The sequence below is a fragment of the Vicugna pacos genome, chromosome 19 (assembly GCF_048564905.1).
Source record: "Vicugna pacos chromosome 19, VicPac4, whole genome shotgun sequence".
Classification (NCBI taxonomy): Eukaryota; Metazoa; Chordata; class Mammalia; order Artiodactyla; family Camelidae; genus Vicugna; species Vicugna pacos.
In genome coordinates this window covers 26,862,809-26,886,377 of record NC_133005.1, presented here as the reverse complement: position 1 = coordinate 26,886,377, position 23,569 = coordinate 26,862,809, and the positions used below count along the sequence as shown (strand labels likewise).

At 41.8% G+C, this 23,569-nt stretch overlaps 1 protein-coding gene across 5 annotated transcripts in view; it reads right to left on the bottom strand.

Annotated features, from left to right (window-relative positions):
* Positions 1–23,569, bottom strand: part of CNBD2 (cyclic nucleotide binding domain containing 2) — a 52,208-nt gene that overhangs the window by 5,779 nt on the left and 22,860 nt on the right. For 4 of the 5 annotated variants that reach the window (XM_072944143.1, XM_031687860.2, XM_072944145.1 and 1 more), the window contains 5 exons: positions 23,289–23,437; positions 21,296–21,434; positions 13,509–13,623; positions 7,830–8,007; positions 5,790–5,910 (listed from right to left, as the gene is read on the bottom strand). In XM_072944143.1, the coding sequence (XP_072800244.1) occupies positions 5,790–5,910; positions 7,830–8,007; positions 13,509–13,623; positions 21,296–21,434; positions 23,289–23,437 (702 nt within the window). The remainder of the gene's footprint in view (positions 1–5,789; positions 5,911–7,829; positions 8,008–13,508; positions 13,624–21,295; positions 21,435–23,288; positions 23,438–23,569) is intronic. The other variant, XM_072944146.1, reaches the window with a different exon arrangement.

The window sequence follows — 23,569 nt, the reverse complement described above, 5'->3', positions numbered from 1 at the left end:
GGAGGCCATGAGAGACTAGGAATAATCCTGGCTTCAGAAGGAAGATGCATATGTTTACTTGTTATGTGATTTTGGGCAAAGTTATACCTCCTGGGCCATTGTTTGCTCACCTGTGAGACAGATGTGAGACTACCTGCCCCATATGTCTCTGAAAGACTCTGAATTTGAAAGGAGATGTGAAGTGGGATTTGGACCAGCCCCCCCCATCCATTTGGGTTCTAGACCTGGAAGAATGACCATCTGAAGACTATTCAGTACTCTAAGCCATGGCCTTGTCTCTTCTTGTTATCTTTCTTATGAAGCTATTGAAGGTCCAAACAAGACGACATGTGTGAGGACATTGTGGGAGAAGTGAAACACCTCACATGTTAGCTGTGCTCAGTATGATGGGCATGAAGGCCTTTCCAACCAGCGCCAGGCCTTGCACAGAAACCCGAGTGGCTGCTCCTACCGTGTGGCAAAAATACTACATAAACATAACCCTCACCACCGCCCGAGGATATGGGATTACCATCTTCAGACTGTAAAACGATGTTCCGAAAAGGAAATTTCCTCATCAAAGGTCATGTACCCTATAATTACAATAACAATGATGATGACGATGACAATGGTGATGACAGCACCAGCTAATGTTTAAGGAGCATTTATTACATTGCAGGCGCTCTGGTAGCTTTCTTGTACACTAACTAACATAACCCTCACAAGAACCCCAGGAAGTGAGCTCTATCATCATCATCACTACAGAGGACGCTGCTGAGGTTAAGAAACTTGGCCAACATCACACAGCATGGAAGCAACAAAGCTAGGATATAAAGCCAGCTGAGTCTGTCTTTAGAGGCCATGCTTTTAATCTCACACTTTGAGGAAACTGAGGCACAAAAAGGTTAACTTGCCCAAGGTTAACAAGACAGACAGTGGTGGAGCCAGGGTTTGAACCAGCAATCTGTCCAGGGCCTCACTGCCAGCAGGCACTGTTAACCACCTCCCATCCACCGCACACATCCCAGCCAGCCTCACGTCCTTTCTCTGCCTACACCCTTCAAATAGCTTCCCAAAGCACCAACGATAAAATAAACTCCTCACTGTGGCCACCAAGGCTTCAGCCATTTCAACCTCATGAGGCTCCCTGCCTTTTTACACTGTTCCAGCCATGCTGCCCTCCCTTCCCATATCCTCAACGTGCCAAGCTCCTTCCAGCCTCAGGCTTGACCTGCTGTTCCTGTCTGGAACACTCTTCCCCCAGGCTGTCTGTAGCTTATTCTTTCTGTCATTCAGGTCTCAGCTGAAACAGCACCTCCTTAGAGTAGCCTTCTTTGACCACTCATTTGAGAAGCCTACCCTGCCCCAACACAGCTTTCTATTCCATTCCAAACAGCAATTTAAAATTTGCTGTTTGTTTGCTACGTTATCTGTTTACTTCCCCAGACTAGATCACAAGACCCACAAGAGCAGGAATGATGTCAGTGTTCTTGCCCACACTGGCACCTTGGACCCTGCTTGGAGTATGACAGATGTTCAAGAAAGACCCGCTGAGTGAATGTTCAAACGGAGACACACAACATTAGAGCTGGCAGTTCCCCAGGTGAATGTCCTCATTTTCTGATGAAGGCACAGATTCAGAGAGAGAAAGTGATTTGCCCAAGGCCACACAGAGAGCTAATTAGAAGCAAAAATTAAAAGATGGGAGGGGTCTATCTGCCCTGTCCCTGCTCCTCTGCCCAGTCTTGGCCATTTCTGAGGTCTCAGCCTGCCTGTTCCCTGGAGAAGCTGCTTCCCCCACACCTCCTGGCTCTAAACACGGGTCTCCTTACTCCCAGCCCCAAACTCTGCTGTTTTAGCACTGACCCAGCTCTACACTCCTGCTTCCAAAGGCAAGGAGAATGACTCCTACATCCTGGCAAGTGAATACAGTCATAGCTATTACCATTCATTCTCCTGCGAGTGAAGCCAGGGCCTTCAAAGCAGGGAGAACAGGACTTTACCAGAAGCATATTGTAGGCATTTTCCCACAGAATCATGTTAATGAATATTTGGGCAGCTGTGGGGGGCGGTCCACGCCCTGGGCCCTGTTTGGTGAATGAGGCAGTCAGGACCTTGCTCTGAGCCCCCACCCAGAGTCTTACAGGATTGCCAAGAGAATCAAGTCCGAAGTCCTTGTTGTTCTTGTTCCATCTTACACAGCCTCCCACTCCTGTCACCCTCTCCAGACCAGGCAACATCTCTCCTGCCCTGTAGTGCCTCCATTCTACCTGGGAGGCCAACCATCCCAGCTCCTCCATGGGCGGGCAGCACACGAGGCTGCATTCACAGCTGGGGCCTGGCCTCAGGTGGTCTGTGTTCAGTCCTGAGCATCTCACTCTGAACACTGAAACCGCAGTGAAGCGGAAGTGAGAAGGCTGGAAACGACATCCCGTGAAGGCGGAAGGAATGGAGGAATGTCTTCCCAGAATAGGAAAATAATTAATGGGACACTGGCACTGTGCCTGGCTCCATAAACGCTGAATGAAAAACAAAACAGCATTCTTTGAATATCTAAGGGGCCATCATGTGACAAGGAAGCTGGTTTCTGTTTGTTTTTAAGGGGGTGGGTAGGGTGGAGGGGGTATTGGGGAGAGCTAGTTAAAAGTTGTAGGAGGCAGAGTTTTACTGAGCAAAAGGAAGAGCAAAAGGAAGGCTGGGAAATATTCAGTCAGCATGGACAGAGGGCTGGGCTAGGGCCTGGGGCTCCCGGACGGTACTGGGCTGACCTCCCTGCCTCCGAAGATGCACAGCCCAGCAGAGCAGGTGCACTAAGGGCCCATCATAACATGGGGTAGGGGGTGCGAAGAGGACCCTGGAGATTCATGGTGACAATGATGACCATACACAGGACGTCAGAAGATGGCACCTCCCCAGGAAGACTGAGGCACATCCCCTCCCCATGCTACCCACCCTACCACCCAGCTCCAGCACAGTGGTCAACTTATGGCCAAACCTGCTTCACCCATACATCCCCCTCCACTATTGGATAATTATTTTTTTAATAGACTCTGTTTTTTCTAGAACAGTTTTAGACTCAGAGAAAAATTGAGAAGATAGTACAGGCACCCAATTTCCTGTTAACATCTTGCATTAGTGTGATACCTTTGTTACAATTAATGAACCAATAGGGGTAGATTATCAATAACTGAAGCCAATGGGTTGTTTAGATTTCCTGCCTTTACCTAATGTCCTTTTTCTCTTCCACCATCCTATCCAGGACACAATATTACATTTAATGATCATGTCTCCTTACGCTCTTCCTGGCTTTGGCAGTTTCCCAGAATTACCTTGTTTATAATGATCTTGACAGTTTTGAGAAGTACTGCTCAGGTGTTTCATAGGATGACCCACTATGAGAACGTCTGACTTTTTTCTCATGATTAAACTGGGGTTATGGGTTATTGGGAAGAGGACCAGAGAGGTAGAATGCCATTTTCCTCACATCACATCCCACTTTCATCATCTCATATTAAGGGGACATACAGCAACACGATTTCTTACTGTTGATCTTGGCCTTGATCACCTGACTGAGGAAGCACTTCTCATTCAGTGGGTTTTCCATTGAAGATTACTCTTTTTCCTTCCTTTCTATACCTAATTCTTTGGAAGGAAGTCACTATGTGCAGCCCACACCTAAGGTTAGAGTTATACACCATCTCTTTTAGGGCAGAGTACCTACATAAATTATCTAGAATTCTTCTGCATGGGAGATTTGTATCTACTCCCATTTATTCATTATTTATGCATTATATCAGTGTATACTCACGGATGTTTATTTTACACTTAAACAATCCAATACTACTTCATTTGCTCAGACTGTTCAAACTGTTTCAGCTTTGGAAATTGGGAACTCTTTCGAGTTGGCCCCTGTGTTCCTTGGATTTGCCTGTCCCCATAAATGTAAGGTTTTTTCCCCAACACGTCATTACTTCCTGCTACTACAAAATGCATCAGGGTCATCTAGTATACTTCTTGCTGTGGTCCTAGAATTAACCATTCCCCAGGGAACCCTTGTTTCTTTGACCGAAGAATGGTATTAGGAACTAAGATCTGGGCTCTAGGTGTGCTCACTGCTACTGGTGTGCCATTTCTTTCAGGCCCTGTCAGCTAACAGAGCAAAAGATATATGTTTATACATATGTCTATAAGTGTTTCTATATGTGACCATCTGTATCTATATTAAGCTAAACATGAGTACATCCTGATGTCTGCAACTCTAATCCATTACCGTCATTCTAGCCTCCTCCCCTCGCATATCTGTACATCTCCACTCCAGTAGTGAAAAACCTGGCTCCTACCTTCTGCCACTCATTACTTAATTGATCCATTTCAGTGTACATGTATAGCAGTGTCAGAACTGTTAATTCACACACTCATGGAAAAAACTTTGTCACAGAGTACGATGCTCATGTGTAGCTCCTCTTGCTTTTAGTCTTAGAGGTTCCACTCATCTCCGAAGTTACTTAGGTCAGCAACTTTTTCTCCCATCCTCTTCACTGAGGTTGTTTCATTGCTAGATTCTCTTGTCAGTCTGCATTCCTTCCTGGTATTCCTCTCCCCATCTCCTGATTTTTTTGTTGTTGTTACAAATTACATACATTAAGGTTCACTCTAAGCTGTAAAGTTCTACGGGTTCTGACAAATACTTAGTGCTCTGTATCCACCATTACTGTCTCATATAGAGTAATTTTATTGCCCTAAAAATTCACTGTGCTTTGCTTACTTGTCCCTCCCCCTGAACTCCAAACCTCTGGCGACCATTTTATTATCTCCACGTTTTTGCCTTTTCCAGAATATTATATAATTGGAATCATATAATACTTAATATTGGCTTTATTCTCTTAGAAATGTTCATCTAATTTTCCCATGTCTTTTCATGGCTTGCTAGCCAATTTTTTACTGACAAATAATATTTCATTGTATGGATTTACCAGTTTGTTTATGTTGAACTTTACATATAAATTTTAGCATCAGTTTGTCAATATCCACAAAATAACTTGCTAGAATTTTGATTGGGATTGCACTGAATCTATACATCAAGTTGGAACAAACTAACATGTTAACAATTTTTTTGAGTCTTCCAATCCATAAACATAGGATATTTCTCCATTTAAATCTTCTTTTAATTCTTTCATTATAGTTACATAAGTTTTCTGCATATAGCTCCTGAACATATTTTGTTAGATTTATACTAAGTATTTCAGTTTTTGGTGCCATTGTAAATGGCACTGTGTGTTTTATTTCAGCTTTCAAAGGTTCATTGCTTTATACCCTGTGACCTTGCTATAATCCTCTATTAGCTTCAGGAGGTTTTATTCGTTCTTTGTTATTGTTGTTGTTTTTGATTCCTTGGAATTTCTGTAGAGACATCACGTCACCAGCAAACAAAGAGAGCTACATTTTTTCCTTCCTAATCTTATGTATTTTATTTCCTTTTCTTGTCTTAATGCACTAGCTAGGGCTCCCAAAACAATGTTAAATAGGAGTGGTCAGAGGGGACATCTTTGCCTTGTTCTTGGACTATTTTAAAGCAAGTCCCAGATGCTATAATCATTTTATCTGTAAATATTTTGCTATGTATCTCCCGAGAAAAAGGACTCTCAAAAAACATAACCACAATATCATTATCATATCTTTAAAAATCAACAATATTCCTCAATATCACCAACTCTAGAGCAAGATGTTTTTAAATCTTTACTTTCATTACCTAGCACCCCAGCCCATGGTGGTACACACTCTATCGTGAACAAGGCTCTCTGCACACCTACCAAGATGTCTCCTTGCTCCACGGTGTGGATCTTCATGTAGGCCCCTACTGCAGCCTCCTTGGGGAGATCGCCATACTTGGTATTGATCATGGAACAGTCGATGAAATGAGGACACCTGGATCTGAAATTTGACAACTTGTTAGAACTCGTTTGTACCACAGCCAGTTCATGAGGCCCTGGATAATCAGCCCCCACTTTACTGCATACTGAGATCGGCCCTCTTTTCTCCCAGGTAATGAGAAAACTCAAAATCAAGCCCTGGGAGACTGTCAGGAATTGGAGAGGTTTAACTGGGAGAAGCCCTGCGAGAGGACACAGAACCCCTTTAAACAACAGAAGGCTGTCATGCAGAAGGAGCTGAGGATCTCATGTACCTGAGCCAGGCCTGACGGGTAAGTTCAGGCCGGCTGACTTACTGCTCAACACGAGGAAGGGATTTCTAAGTCAGAGTTGTCTGAAAGTGGAACAGACTACTTTGAGAAAGAGTAAGCTCTGTGCCCCTGGGGCCACAGCAGAGGCTGGGGCTCTTCTTGACAGGAAGGTAGAGAACAGATGGCTTTGTTTGTTTATTCATTTGTTTACAAAAACAGATTTCCCTGGGAGGTCAGTAGACTCTGCTCTGTTCATGCTGGAGTGCATTTTACACAGGCAAGCCTATTGTGCTTTCTTTGGTCTCAGGCTAGGTGGAAGGAAGACACGGTATGCTACCTGGATTAGAGGCAGGGAAAAGATTATTTATCAGCTGAATCATAGCTGAATTCACCTAACAGATACACAAGGCAGGCTTTCATTCTCATCCCCAAGGACATGCCAAGCATATGTCCTTTATTTTTTTTACGGTGGGACCAAACTGTCCCCTTTTTCCTTACCGATTAACAGCAGAGAAACTAAGTCTGTTCCATCTCTACTTTCAGAAGAACTAGGATTGGAATTTCAAGCACTGGATCCCTCGGAAAGAATATCCATCAGAGGGAAAAACAGCAAAGCAATCATGGGGTGCTCATTATGGCGACAATCAGGCTGGAAATGGTAATAAGCAAAGGATTCCAGTGAAGCGGTCCTTGGGGCACCATGGAGACTGTGACACTGATGTCATTATTAGCATTGCTGTGATCTTTTTTATTTCATATTTAATGGTGGGGGCGGTGCAGGTTATGCTGCTCTGGGCCCAGCGCTGAGCTGACTCTAGGCCAGTGCCTGCTAAGTGTCCCTTCCTCTCCGGGAAAGGCAGAGTGCAGCCTTCACTGTGAACCCACTTTGTTCCTGTCATGACGATAGTACCAGATAACAAGACTGAGTACTAACAAGCTGCTCAGGTTTGAATCCTGGCTCTGCCACTTCCTATCTGTGTGACCTGGAACAAGTAACTCAATCTCTCTCTGTACCTTGGTTTTCTCACCAGGAAAATAGGAGTGATAATAGCAGTGCTTACCCCATAGGGTTGTTGTGAGGATTTCATCAGATCACCCAGTACCAGGCACAGAGTATTCCAACAGTGTTAGCTATAATCATCATTATCTCATTTAATTGCTGGTTTACAACAAACTCGAGACTTAGATACTGTTATCTATAGATCAGGAAACTAAGGCTTAGAGAGGTCAAGTCCCTTGCTCAGGGACACACAGCTAAAATCAGCTGCCAAGCCTGGATTTGAGCCTGGCTTGAACTGACTCCAAAGCTCTTACCTACTGCTTCCCTTCTGAGTTTCTGAAGCTCAGAGTCAAAAAGGCCCAGTGATAGAGACAGAATGTCATCACCAAAAGATGTGTCCTGCTCCTTCTTCCTCAAATGGGTTCCCTGAGAAAGGAAGTAGCTGACCATCTAATGTGGCCCCAAGCTGGAGGCAGAGAAGGCAGCCCCTGGGTATCAAACCTAGGACCTCTCTAGGCTGCCTTCTGCACATACCCCAACCTTTGGGGTCAAGCCAATTGCTACCTCTCCTCCCTTCCCAGCATCCCTGACATTCGGCCTTGAATGTTGTTTTATATTTCTTTTCAGCCAGAATCTGGACATCTTCTATCCGTCAAGAGTAAAACTTACTTGATCTTTGAGCCCAAGGTCTTTGGGAGAGTATTTCCTGAAGTTTTAATTTTCCTACTGAAGCTGGATCCCTGTTGCCCCTGGGCTTTCTGGAGATGCAGAAGTTTCATTAAACTAAAGTCCTGTACAGGGTATGTTCTGATCTGGAATTCCTTAAATCTCTCCACAGGAGACAAATCTGTTAGAGAAAGCATAAGAAAACACATTAATGGGTCTTTGCATATATGAGGATTGCAGTCGTGGTGCTCGGAGGTATATCATAGTCTCCTGCCTGGCTAACCTGATGCATGTGGAAATTAAGAAAAATAGAAAGGAAAAAGTGTGGCATCCAAGTATTGTCCTTCTGTGCCAGGCCCTGAGCTAGAGCTTTTATATCCATTATATGCAGACAAATGTCATTAGCCTCATTTAAGAGACAAAATGAGAAGCAGAGTTTAAGTCACCCAGGAAAGGGCTGAAGCTTGGATTTGAACAAGGCCTATCCAATTCAAAGCTCGTGTTTTTCCACTACCAGATCACATTTATGTGGGCTTTCAAACTGGGACTGGGGGCAGGTGCAGCAATGAAAGATAAATGGAAGAAGAGCCATGGAACCTTGGACAAGTCCCATAGTCTTGAGGCACCCTCCTAGGACTACTGTAATAATTATAGATAAAATGTGCTATGCCTAGCACAATATCTAGCACATAATAGGCCCCCTATGAGAGCTGCCAAAAAGAACTCCAAGAGAATACTACTCAGAAATACTATGCAGAGTGAAAGGAGCCAGAGGAATCATATGAGGACACATATGAGGTTCCATTCACATGAAACCATAGGAAAGACAAATGTAACCTAGAGTGACAGAAGGCAGAGCAGTGATTGCCTAGGGCCAGGGGTGAAGGATAGAGATTGACTGGGAAGGGGTAGAAGAGAACTTTTGGGGGTGATAGAAATGTTCTACAACTTGACTGTAGTAGTTACAACAGATATAAATTTGTTAAAATTCATTGAACTACACATTTTAAATGTGTGCATTTTTTATTGTATGAAAATTAAACCTCAATACCACTGATTTCTATAATAGATCTCCAGTGTTAGAATCAACTATTAAAATTAATGTTAACAGAAATAAATTCAAACTACACAAGGAGTAGGCCTTGATGAACAGAGCACATACAAAAAACCATGAGTACAACCTACTTGGAAGGCATTTTAACAATATTTATTAACATTTTAAAAGTGCATAGTCAGTACAGACTGGACCAATTACTTGATCTAGTAATTGTAAGAATTTATCTGATATGTTTCCTTGCAGAAGTATGCAAAGATAAGCACATCAGGAAATTCACCACAGTGAGGTAACAGTGAAAAACTGGAAATAACCCACAATATCCATAAAAGATTATTGGTTTAATTACGGTACATCCATACAAAAAAAAAACCCTCATCTATTAAGAAACATAGATCATAAACAAAATGAAAAAACAACCTATGGACTGTGAGAAAATATTTGCAAATGTTGTGACTGGCAGGGCTTACCTTCCAGAATATACAAATAGCTCATACAACTCAATCAAAAAATGGGCAGAAGACCTAAATAGACATTTCTCCAAAGAAGACATATAGATGGCCAATAGACACATGACAAGATGCTCAATATTGCTGATTATCAGAGAAATGTAAATCAAAACTACAATGAGGTATCACCTCACACCAGTCAGAATGGCCATCATTAAAAAGTCCACAAATGATAAATGCTGGAGAGGGTGTGAAGAAAAGGGAACCCTCTTACACTGTTGATGAAAATGTAATTTTGTGCAGCCAATATGGAAAACAGTATGGCGATTCCTTAAAAAACTGAAAGTAGAGTTACCATATTATCTAGCAATCCTACTCCTGGGCATATTTCTGGAGAAAATTCTAATTTGAAAAAATACATTCACCCCAATATTCATAGCAACACTACTTACAATTATAGCCAACACATGGAAGCAACTTAAATGTTCATCAACAGATGGAATTGGACAAAGAAGATTGTGTGTATGTCTAGATACATACATACAATGGAATACTATTCGGCCATAAAAAAGAATGAAATAATGTCATTTGCAGCAACAAGGATGGACCTAGAGATTATCACACTAAGTGAAGTCAGAAAGAAAAACACAAATATCATATTGTATCACTTATGTATGGAATATAAAAAAATTATTAAAATTTGAGCCTGTTAATATAAAAACAGAAACATACTCACAGACAGAAAACAAATTTATGGTCACCAAAGGGAAAAAGGTGGGGGAGGGATAAATTAAGACTTTAGGATTAGCAGATACAAACTACTATATATAAAATGAATAAACAACAAGGTCCTACTGTATAGCAGAGAGAACTATATTCAATATCTTATAATAACCTATATAGTGAAAAAGAATATGAAAAAGAACATATATATGTATATACATGTATATGTATATGTACATGCTATACACCAGAAACTAACACAACATTGTAAATCAATTACACTTCAATAAAAAAAGAAAGAAACATAGATTTAGACTTCTGCTTCTTGCCAAATGGAATAACAGGGCCTAGATTACTCTTCCACCTGAAAGTAATAAAATGCTGGTACAAATATATGAAAAAATGGTTTTCAAGACATTGGGCATCAGGCCACGAAGAACACTTATCCCTGCAGGACAGAAAACAAATGGGGTGATCCCTGTCACTGCCCCAGCCCACTGCCTGGAGACTTTCTGGGCAGTAGTGCAAGAAAGGGGAACCCAGGAGGAGCCCAGCAATCTCTCTGAATTAATGACAGAACTGAGTGTCCAGGGAGGACAAGGCAGCTAGGGTTCACAGAGCTGCACACAGAGAGAACTCTGAAGATCTGATGGACTGCTTTCGTCTCAGCTGAGTACCGAGCAGCATAGGTATGATGTTAGGGAACCACCAGTGGTAGGCAGCCCTAAGATGGCCCTCGGTGATCCCCACCACCTGATGGCCACACATTTGTGAACTATCCTCCCATTAAGTGTGGGTTGGACTTGATTCTAACAAATAGAATATAGCAGCAGTGATGGATGCCACTTTTGAGATTAGGTTAAAAAGACGGTGAGGAGGGGAGGGGAAAAAAAAAAAAAGACGGTGGCTTCCGCCCTGGGTATATACCCTGTGTCGCTCTCTCTCACTGCTGGGGAAGAAAGCTGCCATGTCATAAAACAGCCCCGAAGAGATACCCACAAGGTGAGGGACTAAGGTTTGCAAACAGCCATGCAAGTGAGCTTGAAAGTGGCTTCCTCTCAGTTGAGTCTTCAGATGAAACCACATTCCTGGCAGACAGCTGCAACCTCATAAAGAACTTGAGCCAGAGGCACCTGGCTAAGCCAGGCTCAAATTTCCGACCCCCAACAGAAACTGAGAGATAATATGTACCGTTTAAGTCACTAAATTCTGGGATAATTTGTTACACAGTAATAGAGACTAAAATACTACCCATGGCCAGGGGAAGAACCACCCAAAATGATTAGAGGGATAAATCATCAGAGTTCACACAGGACCAGAAATAGTTCCTATTCCCAACAGCTAGAATGGAAAGCCTCACAAGCCATGGGGCACTGAGGAATACTCAAAATGATTTTGTCTCATGAATGGAACAAAACTAGCTCTAGGTTAAACACTGCTCTGATCTCACCTACCAAAGCCTATAAGCTAGTCTTCAAAAGATTAAAACATTTCCAAGTAACTTAACTGCATCCCAGAATAAATCTCAGAAATAGTAACAGGAATTTAAAAATATGCAACACCCAAAACTCAGTTTCTAGCATTCTGTGAAAAATTACCAACCATGTAAACAAGTAGGAAAATATGAACCACATAAAGAGAAAAAAATGATGAGTTGCACTGACCCAAAAATGACACAGATGACATAATTAGTGTATAAGGACATTAAAACAGTTATTATAATTGTATTCCAAAGAGGAAATTTTGTATGTATTAAGCAGAGACATGGAAATTACAAAAAAGACCCAAATCAAACTTCTAGATATGAAAACTGCAGGGTCTGAAATGAAAAATACACTACATGGGATAAATAGCAGATTAAAAAATGCAGAAGACTAGTGAACCTAAAGACACAGCAATAAAAATTATCCAAAAAGACAGAGAGAAGAAAGATTAAAAAAAAATTAATAGAGCATCAGTGAAACAATCTCAAGCAGTCCAATTTACAGTGATTGGAGTCCCCAAAGTGGAGGAGAAAGAAGGAAAGATAGAAAAAGTCTTGAAAAAGTGGTCAAAAAATTCCAAATCTGATGAAAAATATAAATCCAAAGATCCAAGAAACTCAATGAACCTCAACAGAAACATGATGAAAAATCTACCAAAGCCCAATGTAATCAAATTGCTTATAACTACTGAAAAAAATTAAACCAGCTAGGGCAGGGTAGTGGTGATCACTGTGTAATGTACAGAAATATTGAATCACTATGTTGTGTACTAGGAAATAACATAGTGCTGTAAATCAATCATACTTCAAAAACAAACAAATTCATAAATATATTTAAAAGCAAAAGTGATAATGATGCATTCTAAGGTTTTTAACACAGTGTCGAATATATAACAATAGCACAAAATCTGAGGGGAGAAATGGAAGTATATCGTAAGGTTCTGATTCTATACGTGAAGTGACAATATCATGTGAAGGGAGACTGTGGAGAGTTAAATGTATATACAGCAAACCATAAAACAACCACTAAAATAATATGGTAAAGAATTATAGCTAATAAGCCAACAAAAAAATAAAATGGAACCATACAAAATAATCCAAAAGAAGGCAGGGGAAAAAAAGAATGTATTTAATATCACTGAACTGTGTGCTTAAAAACGGTTAAGATAGTAAATTTTATGTTATGTATATTTTGCCACAATAAAAATAAATTGGGGGAAAAATGTGTGGGATGCCAATCCTCTGGTAGATTGGCAGTAAAAAAGAGAAAAAAAAAGAACTGACATGGGAAGAGAAGTGAAATTTACTGAGCACCCACCAGGCCCTGTGCACATACGACCTCAGTCAGCCTTCCTAGTAGCCTGCGTGGTAACGACATTGAACAGCTACTATACACTAAGGCAGCTACGTAGTGTTCTAAGAGCTTTATATACTCATTTGCTTAATTTTGTGACAAGCCAATGAGGTAGGGACCATGAATCACATTTTGTAGTCTCTGAGGGCATCGGTGTGCAGGGACACAGAATCATTGGTGTAGTATCACACAGGTATGAAGAAAGGACCCTAGTTTCAAACATAGTTTAGCCCCTGGGCCTACGCTCTTAACCGTGACACACAGCTACAGACCCTACGAAACCAGGCCCAGAGGCCTGCCTACTCACCAGCCTCCCTGATAATTAGTGGGATTCAAACCTGCTCTATCTAGCTCCAAGCTCTCTTCCACCCTCCTCCCTAGGAGAACCTGAAGCAAAGGGGAAAGGCTAGAAAGAGCTGCAGAGGTGGACAGGTGCCTCACCTGGCAGGGCCGTGTGGACCCGGTTTCCACAGCTGGTACAGGAAGGGATGGAACCAGACAACCTTCCAGGCCTTTCTAGCTCAAGGTGTCTAAGATTCTGTGAGCTGGACACTGGGGACCAATGGGACCAGGTGCCCCCTGCCATGCTGCCAGCTGCCAAGTGTGGACGTCTGCTTACCCTTGAGGTGGGTGTTGGAAGGCCTGTCATCCACCAGCTGCAGGTGCTGCCAGATCCACTTGTGGTAGAAAGGCGAAGTCTCAAGGTTTATCAGCCGCAGGACTTCACAGCTGCCCTGGATGCATCAAGGGACACGAGCAGAAGGATTAACCCCAGCTCCAAGCACGCCAGGTTTAGAAGACAAGCTCTCTTTTGTTTTACTTGCTTAATGCAAGTGGCTTTTTTAAAATGAAAATGTTATCTACTCATTACAAAAATTCAAATAGCTAAAGAGGCATGAGAACTGAAAAAAAAAAACACACCATTGAGGACGTTATTGGGACAAATGGTGAAAGTGATTATGGATTGTAGATTACATATTATAATATCAATGTTAAATTCTTGGATTTCAATAATTATTCTGTGGTTAATTCCTGATCTTAGAAAATAATCCCTTAAGTATACAGGGGTAAATGGGTATGATGAATGACACAACTCTCAAATGATTCAGGCAGGAAAAAATCGAAAACATGTATTAAAGCAAATGTGGCACAATGCTGACAATTGTTGAATCCAGGTTAAGGTTATATAGGAGTTCTTTGTACTGTTCTTGCAAATTCTCTATAAATTTAAAATCATTCCAAAATTAAAAGTTTAAAGAATATTCAAGCCAAGAAGAACATACAGAAAGTTAAAACTATGTTAATCCTAACACCCAGAAATAACAAGTAGTAACGTTTTGGTGAACATTATTTCAAACATTTCTCTATAAGCATATAAGATGTATATACACAATTTTTTACAAATGAGTCCTTTTATGTAAAACAGACTCTTGTAACTTTTTGAAAAGCTCAATAATATATCAAGGACATCTTTTTATGCCAAGCAGTATGGTTCTATGGGGTTTTTTTTAACAGTTTTACTTCTTTTTTTTTAACTTTTTTTTATTGAGTTATAGTCATTTTACAATGTTGTGTCAAATTCCAGTGTAGAGCACAATTTTTCAATTATACATGAACATACATGTATTCATTGTCACATTTTTTTTGCTGTGAGCTACCATAAGATCTTGTATATATTTCTCTGTGCTATACAGTATAATCTTGTTTATCTATTATGTAATTGTTTTTAATGACTATATTATTCTATGCATGCCATAATTTATATAAAATTTTAAAAAATATTCAGTTGAGCAAAGAAGTCAGACACAAAGAGCACATACTGTATGATTCCATTTACATGAAGTTAAAGAATAGGCAAAGGTAATCTGTGATGACAGAAGTCAGAAGAGTGGTTGGTTACCTTGGTGGGGGATTCTGCCTGGAAAAGGATATAAGGGAGCCTTCTGAGGTGCTGAAAATGTTCTCTATCATGATTTGGGTGATGCTTATACAGGGGTATACATATGTAAAAATTCATCAAGCTGTAACGTTTAGATTTGAGGTCTTCATTGCATACATGTTAAACCTCAAGAAAACACTTCTAAAGATTAATATTTGGTTGTTTCTAATTTGCCAGTATTACATATAACTCTGGTTTTGTTCATGACAGCAAAATCCTCAGTTAAAAACTCACCACCTTCCCAAACTTTCCTACAATGGGGGTGGCAGTGACCCAATTCTGGCCAGTGAGATCTAAGTGGAAGACTGATGGATAAAGCTCCCAGGAAAGCGATGGCTGTCCTTCCCCCTACCCTCTGCCTGAAACTAAGATGTGAAGACTAGAGTTGGAACAGCCATATTGTGATCATTAAGATGAAAGCCATAACTGTGGATGATGAAAGCAGAAGCTAGAAGGGGTTCGGGTTCTTGATAACATCCTAGGACAGCTGTTCTGGCCCTGGATTGCTTAATTTGAGACTATTACTTAATACTGTGAGCTGCAGTGAACAGCAACTTTAACTGATAACCTTGTACCTACATCTTAATGCCCACAATGGTCATTAAGGCAGTTCACAAGTACTAGAGTTTCCCTCCCAGGCACACGGCAGGCTTCTACTTTTCCACCCTTTCAATTAGGCATGGCCTTCTTACTTCCTTTGGCCAATTTCCTCAGCAAAGTGACTTGTAATATTCTGGGTGGAAACTTTAAAAGCTAGTACTTGACTCTCAGTATTACCTTCTTCTGTCTATTGATCATGGAATCATGGGTCAAGAGTGGCCCATGCCTCCATGTGACCTAAGTCACCGAGTGATCATAAGGAGTAAGGCCTCCTGCTAACCTGCTATGACCAGGCAGTAGGAGGAAAGAATAAATCTTTGTTAATCCACTGAGATTTTTAAAATAATTGCAGCATAATCCAGTTAATCCTAATATAATACCTATGCTTGATTATCTCCTTGTGATTAATTTCTAAAGGTATTATACATGTTTTAAGTTTTGATACATATTGCCAAATGGCCCTCCAGAAAGGTTAGACCAGTTTACAGTCTCTCCAACAGTGCATAAGAGAACCTGTTGAAATACATCTTTGTTATTACACTGACAATTGGGTTTTCACAATCCTTTTAATCTTTCCTAGTCTGAGAGGCAAGAAAGACATGTCATTTTTCTTATTTCATATCCTTATAAAATCTTACCCTTTTTCAGTAGGAAATCTAAGAGACATGTTATAAAGGGCTAAGGTTCAAGATAGATTACACTTGAAGGGGAAGGAGAAGAGATCAAACATTTAATAAGCCCTTATTATATTCTAGGCATCATGCTAGGAGCTTTAGTTAACATTCATTCAACAAACATTTATCCACCAGGAACTAAAGGTTCTAGAGAAATACATGTGAACAGTTTTCTCTGCCCCTCATGGGTCTTTAATCACATCTGTATCTGTGGAGAAAGCAATTTCACCATGTGTCCTCAAATGATAACCTGTTCAAAACGAGTTGATTATGGGCATTAATTATGTCTGCAATGCCAGCGAGAAATCATGTTCTCCAACTTTCCAGGGTCCCAAGGACACCCAGCCACCTGCTGCTGATTTCTCCCTCTAGTGGCAATATGAGTAAACTACAGGAGTGGGGACAACTGCTTTTAAGATGAATGTTTTAGCAGCTGGCCTGGTGAGGAATAAAAATGAGAAAAAACAGCAGTCCCTTTAGAAGTGGCAGGTGCTAACTCCAGCCAGAGGGGGCCACACCAGAATACGGCCTGGTATTGCCAGAAATTAAAATTTTTATATAGAATCTTCACATTAATGATTAAATATGCTTTTAACAAAACACTAGAAGGGACAAACCAAATTCAGCTGCTAGTGAGGAGGCCCTCTACCTGCACACAAAGTGACACTTTGTGACATCTGTATTATTTTTCTCAGAATGAAGTTCAAACATTAGAATTCGCCTATGATGCTTATTCAAATGCAGATTTCCAGAGTTAATGAAGTAGAATCTCTGGGGCAAGGAAGAAATCTGCCTTTTTAAGAAGCACCCTAGGTGTTCCTTAGGCTTACCAAGATTTGAAAACTCTTCCCTTAGATCAGGGTTCTCCAACGTCAGTGCAATTCAGAATCACCTGGAAGCAGATGTCAGAACTGTCAGCACACAGATTACTAAGCCTCCTCCTCCCAGAGTTTTGGGTTTAACAGTTCTTAGATTTGAAAATTTTGCAGTTTGGGGGAGGGGAGGAGGGTTAGGGTTATTTACTTTTAATGGAGGTACTGGGGGTCGAACACAGGACCTCACGCATTTTACCACTGAACTATACCCTCCCCCCAAGAACATGCATTTTTAATAAGCTCCCAGGTGATGCTGATGCTGCTGGTCCAGTGACCACCTCCGAGAACCACTGGATTAGAGGATGACTGAATTGAGGAAGTGTGTGCTAAACTAAATCTTACACTCACAGACTTTATGAGGTAAGTACACAGTTCCATTTTACAGATGAAGAAATGAAGGTTAAACCAGATTAAGCACTTTCCACTAGTCAGGATATAATTGGTATGCTGATTAAAGGAAATCTTGAATGTATACCCCTCACCATTCACCTTCCCAATCTTTTCTGGTTATATATTATCAAAAGAGCTCAGAGTTAAATTTGCAGACGCATGGCATTCTTGGTTTTCGATGTGATCACCCCAAAATTCTAGGAAAGAGGAAGCAGATGTCAGAAAGAAGAAGGAACTGCAAATTATTCAGGTTGGCCTTCAGGACTCTCCACTACCTGTTCCTCTTCTGGGCTCTCTCCCGCCCCTCCTCACATGGACATCAGGATTCTCTAACTCCGTCAGCAAAGTACTCCCCTCCTCATCTCCACCCTCCTCAGGGTCAGATCCTATATGTTCAATCCCCTTCAAGTGTTAATGTGTAGACGCTGGAAGCCAAAGACTACATTTCCCAAGCTCCCTTGCAGCTAAGGCTCTGGATGTAATTTGGGTTCCAGCAATCCGATGCACTTGGGCAAGGCTTGGTTTGGGAACCGAAGGACATTCACTTTGTCAGCAGAGACAGTGGCTGGAGAATTGGCTTACTCAAGTTGGCAGGAGCAGCATCACCTGTGACAGTCCAGTTCTGGACTCTGATTTGGAGTCCTCTGGGAGTCATTTTCAGTCTAGAGTCTGTGTCTTCAAGCCTCTTCATCACCAGTAAGTCTGTAAGCCATTTAACATCCTGCAGTAAATCCCTTTCTGCTTATATTAGCTGGACTTGACTGTTCTCTGGGACTGAACCCAGAATAACAACACAAACACACCCCTGGTGATGCTGAAACTGACTCTTGGGTAAAATGTATGCATGTCTAAATAGTTTACTGTTATGAAGGATGTGTTACACATAATTTATAAATGATGATAAAATATACCATACTGTTATTGGAAATTCCATATAGCCAATCGATTCTCACAGAATGCTTTTACTGACTTTGGCTGAGCTCTTGTATCTGTGACCAATTTATAGTCACAATTCAACCATGATTTGACAAATGAAGTTGCATCTCAATCCACTCTTTTCCCATTAAATTTAATATTATTAAATCTGATTTGTAATTTACTGGGAAACTATTTCTCATCTTATATAAATTATATTCATTTAATTGAAATCTATTTTGACTTCAACACTGTGTATGTTGGAACTACACCTGTTCATCAATGATGCAACTTCTATGATGAATCTATGATGCATCATTTTTAAATACTGTAAAAACGTTTGCTTAATTTGCTTCTCTTTACAATGCAATGGTTAAGGACCCAGCCCACTTTCAAATTTAATCTGCATTATAAACATTTTCTCTATAGTCTTCTTAAGACAAACAGCAAAGCTGTAAATCAAGATCTGACTTACAGTGTCTGCTGATTTCCATTGTATACATACTCCCACTATAGCTGATTTAAGCTGCCAATAAGAAGTTACTGAACATGGCACTGAGAGGAGATGTGCACAATGGTACCAATTTCTACTGTATAGATACAACAAACAAAAGTAACCTCAAAAGCATAGATAACAATAAAATACAATAACACCATTAGGAAATGATAAGTTTTTCAGTTTTTATTACCCTTGCTTTCAAGATAATGTATTTAATTGCAGGTGTATATAATTTAATTTTTAATAATTATTGTGTTTATTGACTTGAAAAATTCTTGAAAACTTAACAATCAGCTCTCTCAGGACAGGAAGAGCCAGTTTCAGCACAAAACCAATCCTGCTCCCTCCTTTTGTCTAAGGAGCCAATACTTCAAGGCTCATTTCCCACGTTACCTCCTCCAGGAAGCTTTCCTTAAAGCCTTCAGCCTTTAGAAAGTTCCCTGCCTGAATTCTTGTAATTTGCAGAGTTTGCACTAGTCACTTGTTAGTTAGCATTGGCAACGTTGTTTATCTATGCTCGGAATCTAGTGGAGAAGATATACAAGGAAAGAGAACCAGTCTTTTCTATCTCTGTATCCCTCCAGAGCCTGAACCAATGTGTCATGACCTTGGCAAATACTCAGCAAATGTCTCTGGTGGCTTAACATGTAAGCAACAGGTACACGGGAGATGCTAAGTTTGGGGATAGAATTCTGGCTCTGCCACTTACAAGATGGGTGCCCTTTCTCTTAAGGTATCTTAGCTTCAACGTCCTCATCTGTAAACTTGGAATATCTTCCTGGTAGAGCTAGGGTGAAGATTTATGGTGGAATGGTACTATGTACAGTTATTCATCGAAACAGTGTTTGAAATAGCAAAAGAGTGAGACAACCTAAATATCCATCAATTATGGAACTGGTTAGATAAATTAAAGTACAACCATACAGTAAAATACTACACAAATAGTCAAAAAAAAAAAAGAAAGAAAGAAAGAAAGAAAAGTTGAATGAGTTCTTTATGTACTGATAGGGAATAATCTACACAGATATTCTTAAATGAAACAGCAAAGTGCAGAACAGTCTGTATAAGGTGACACTATTTATGAAAAAAAGGGAAAAAACATATTCACATGCATTTGCCTACATAAACAAAGAATATGTAAAGGACAGTGACACAAGAAACTGGTGATGGTGGTTGTCTCCGGGGAGGAAACTCTGGGGGAAAGGGGTGAGAGGGAGCCTCATCACTCTTGTGAACCTTTTGAATTTTGAACCAGGTGAAGTACTACCTATTCCAAAATAAATTTAAAAAGATTAATGATGCTAGTGGAACTCCTAGCACAAGAGCAAAGGGCCTCAAAAAAATGGTAGCTCTTTGATGAGGAGGAGGAGGAGGAGGAAGAAAGAAGGGGGGGAGGAAGAGGAGAAGGAGAAGAAGGAGGATGGGGAGGAGGAGGAGAAGAAGAGGAAGAGGAGGAAGAAGAAGAAGGAGAAGAAGAAGGAGAAGAAGAGGAGGAAGAAGAATAGGAAGAAGAGGAGGAAGAAGAAGAAGAGGAGGAAGAGGAGAAGGAAGAGGAAGAAGAGGAAGAGGAAGTACTCAGGGTCTGAGCAGAGTCAACAATGGACAGAAAGGTCAATTCAAATCCCCAGTCCCACCTCCTGGGAAGAAGAGCTCTGGAGTAAGACAGACCTGGGTTGAACTATGCCTCTGCCCCTTGGACAGGCCACTTAACCTTCCTTTCCACCTCTGTAAAAAGGGAATAATCACAATACCAGTCTCCTTTGGGTACACAGTAAGCACTCAATAAATGCTAATTTTTCTTTTCATTATCAACCAACAGAGAAGTTGGTAAAGGACATAAAGCAATTCTCAAAACACAAAATTTAGATAGTAAACAAACAGGATTAATCTCACTAGTAATCAGGAAAAAAAAATCCTCAATGAGGTATTCATTGCCACCTATTAAATTTTAGAACTTTTGAAAGAATGAGTGGCAGGCCTCGTAGAGGTTGGTGGCACCAGCAAAGCTGTATGTTTCTGGGAGCTAGATACAGTGAATCGCTCCTTCTGGAAAGCAATCTGTGCCAAGAGTCACAAAGATGATGATTCCAAGCAATTCTACTTTTGAAAATCTATTCTGAGGTGATACGTTTATGGGTGATTTTCCCCTCTTCTTGGAAAGTCTGTAATCTGGTCATATCACTTTTACAATTTAAAGATTATAATTTTGAAAAGTGATCTGGCATTATTAAAATTCAAAAGCCAAATGAATAATTGAAAAATATGTATCTGTTTATAAATAAACATGTATATGAGCTCAAGGATGGGGCACCCACCACGGCCCTCTTTCTAATCTAACAGCTCTATATCTTAAAGTTCACAGCAACCTTGTGAGAGAGGTGGCCTTTTATAAGTAGGACAAAGACGCTCAGAAAAGGACGTGTGCAGACCAGGGCTCAGTCTGGTCATCTGGCCACAGGACGTTAGATTAGGATGCTCTTCCCAGCTTCACTGCCCCCACCCCAGACCTCCTACCTGACAGACAAACATGATGGAGGACGACTCGACAAAGTCCTTTGAGATCACCTGCCCGTACGAGAATTTCTCTACCTTTCCCAGCATGACAAGCTTCCAGAGCTTCTCATCGGACCAGGAGTGAAACAGATCCATCTTCCTGAGGGGAAAAGCCTGTTAGACTTCATTGCCCTCCGTCCCCAGGAGGTGCCCAGCACTTAGCCATTTCCAAAAAGGGAATGTGTGCTTGCTCTTGCAAAGGCCTGAGGTGGAAGATCTGACACACCCTCTGGTCGCTGGCCTAGACTGCAGCCGGTCTCCTGTCACTTGTCACCTTTGCTCCCCTGCCCTCTTCTCCCCTCCAGTTGCTCCCCTCTGCTCACCTCAAATACACCTGGGGCTGCACTTCTCTCACCTCTGCTCCTCACTCGGGCGCCTTCCCGGCTGACTCCCCTGCCAGCCTTGCTATCACTAAGCTATTTCCATTCCAAGGAAGTTCCTCACTTCAGCTCTCTGGCTACTCTGGCCCTCAAGCCAGCAGTCCTGGCCACCTTTGGTTTGGACAGCTCATTCCAACCCCTGTCTCCTCCAGCCTATTGGCTTCAAAGATGCAGGCCTGGCTCTGGGAATCAGGGAAGCCTGGCCTTTCCCCTTTTTGCATGTTTGTGTCTTGTGGTGGAAGGCCTAGCCTCAGTAACCACCCCCTCCCTGACCTCGAACCTCATACACCACCAATCGTAGGCTAGGCTTCCCTCATATGTGGCCCCATGGGGCTGGTAATATCATCTTAGGCCCTCTTAGCTGCAACAGAGTAATAGCTCAGAACTCAGGTGACTCAGACTTCAACCTGGGTTGGGTCAGAAGGCACTGAGTTCTGTCCAGGGCATCAAAGGGGAACAGGGCTGGTGCCAGGTCCAAAGAGAAGAGTTTTAAGACACAGGAGGAGAGCAAGGCCCCCGCAGAAGGAAAACCTACTGGGCCAAGACTGGGCCACACACTTCCCATGATCATCTCATTCAATCCTTACAATGACCTCAGGAGAGAGGGAGCACTATCTCCATTTTACAGGGCAGGAGATCAAAGCCCAGAGCAATGAGGTGACCTATCTAGGGTCCCATGGCTGATAAGCCTAACAGCTGAGATTAGAACACAGCCCTATTTTTTCCCATGTATAAAAAGATGAACTGCCCCTCCCTTCAGGACTCAGTCCCCCCTTTTCGGGCTGCAGTCCCTTCACACAGATCACTCTCCTCCAGCTCCAGCCCATGGGGACCTGATCCCTCGGCTCATCGGGCTTCTCTAAGGCCGTGCAGCCCTACAACCTTGTATTTTCAGTGCCAGTGCAGATACTTTACTTGATTTTCACTCTCTTTCTAAAGGTGAGTAACTAAAGATGATTACATGAGCACCTGCCTGTGCCTGACACTGTGACAACATGGGGATTATGATGGTGAAACAGGCAGATCTGTGCTGACCACCATATTGCTTACTGTCTGATGGCGCAGATAACCTGTAAAGGAAGAATTATGTTATCAAGAATGACAGTTTGGACAGGGCTTTAAGGAAACACAGAGGGTGACAGAAGCATTGAGGGGACACCTCTCTTGAGTGGTGAGGGTAGGTAGACTTGGTTAGTGAGATGAGGGCCAGGAACTTCTGAATCATTCTGGGCACATCACCATCCTGAGCCTTGGTCCCCTCATTATAAACTGAGAGAATAAGAAAAACAACATCATGGGATTGAATGTGAGATTAAATAAATGGGTGGTACAAGGGTTTCGCACCCTGCCTGGTCCAGCAAGTACTCAGTGCATGTTAGCTATTCTATAGTTACTATCCCACACAGAAGGGGTATTTGAGCTGAGATCTGAAGGTACAGTAGGATTTTGCTAGACAGAGAAGTTGGGTGGGAGGTGGGTACAGAAGAGCATTCCAGGCAGAGAGAACAGGACTGAGCGTTTCCCACCAGCACCCAAAAAACACACAGAGGGGCGATTCTGGCTGATGAAGTTACCTAAAAAACTCAAACCGATGCTGAGCATCCTTTTTAACTTCTTGGTCCAGTTTATTAGCAAGGAAATCTTCTCTGTCAACAACCAAAAACTCTGTTTCTTCCATACAGACCACGGTGGCCCTCCTTACTGAAGTTAGAAGGCCCATTTCCTGTTGGGTGGACAGGGGCAAAGGCAAGTGAGAGGCCACCTCGAGCTTTCTGCCTGCAGCTTTGAACACCTCTTCCCTGCTTCCATCTCACCCTGGAAATCACTCCTCCTGGGACTGCAGGTTCCCTGGCCC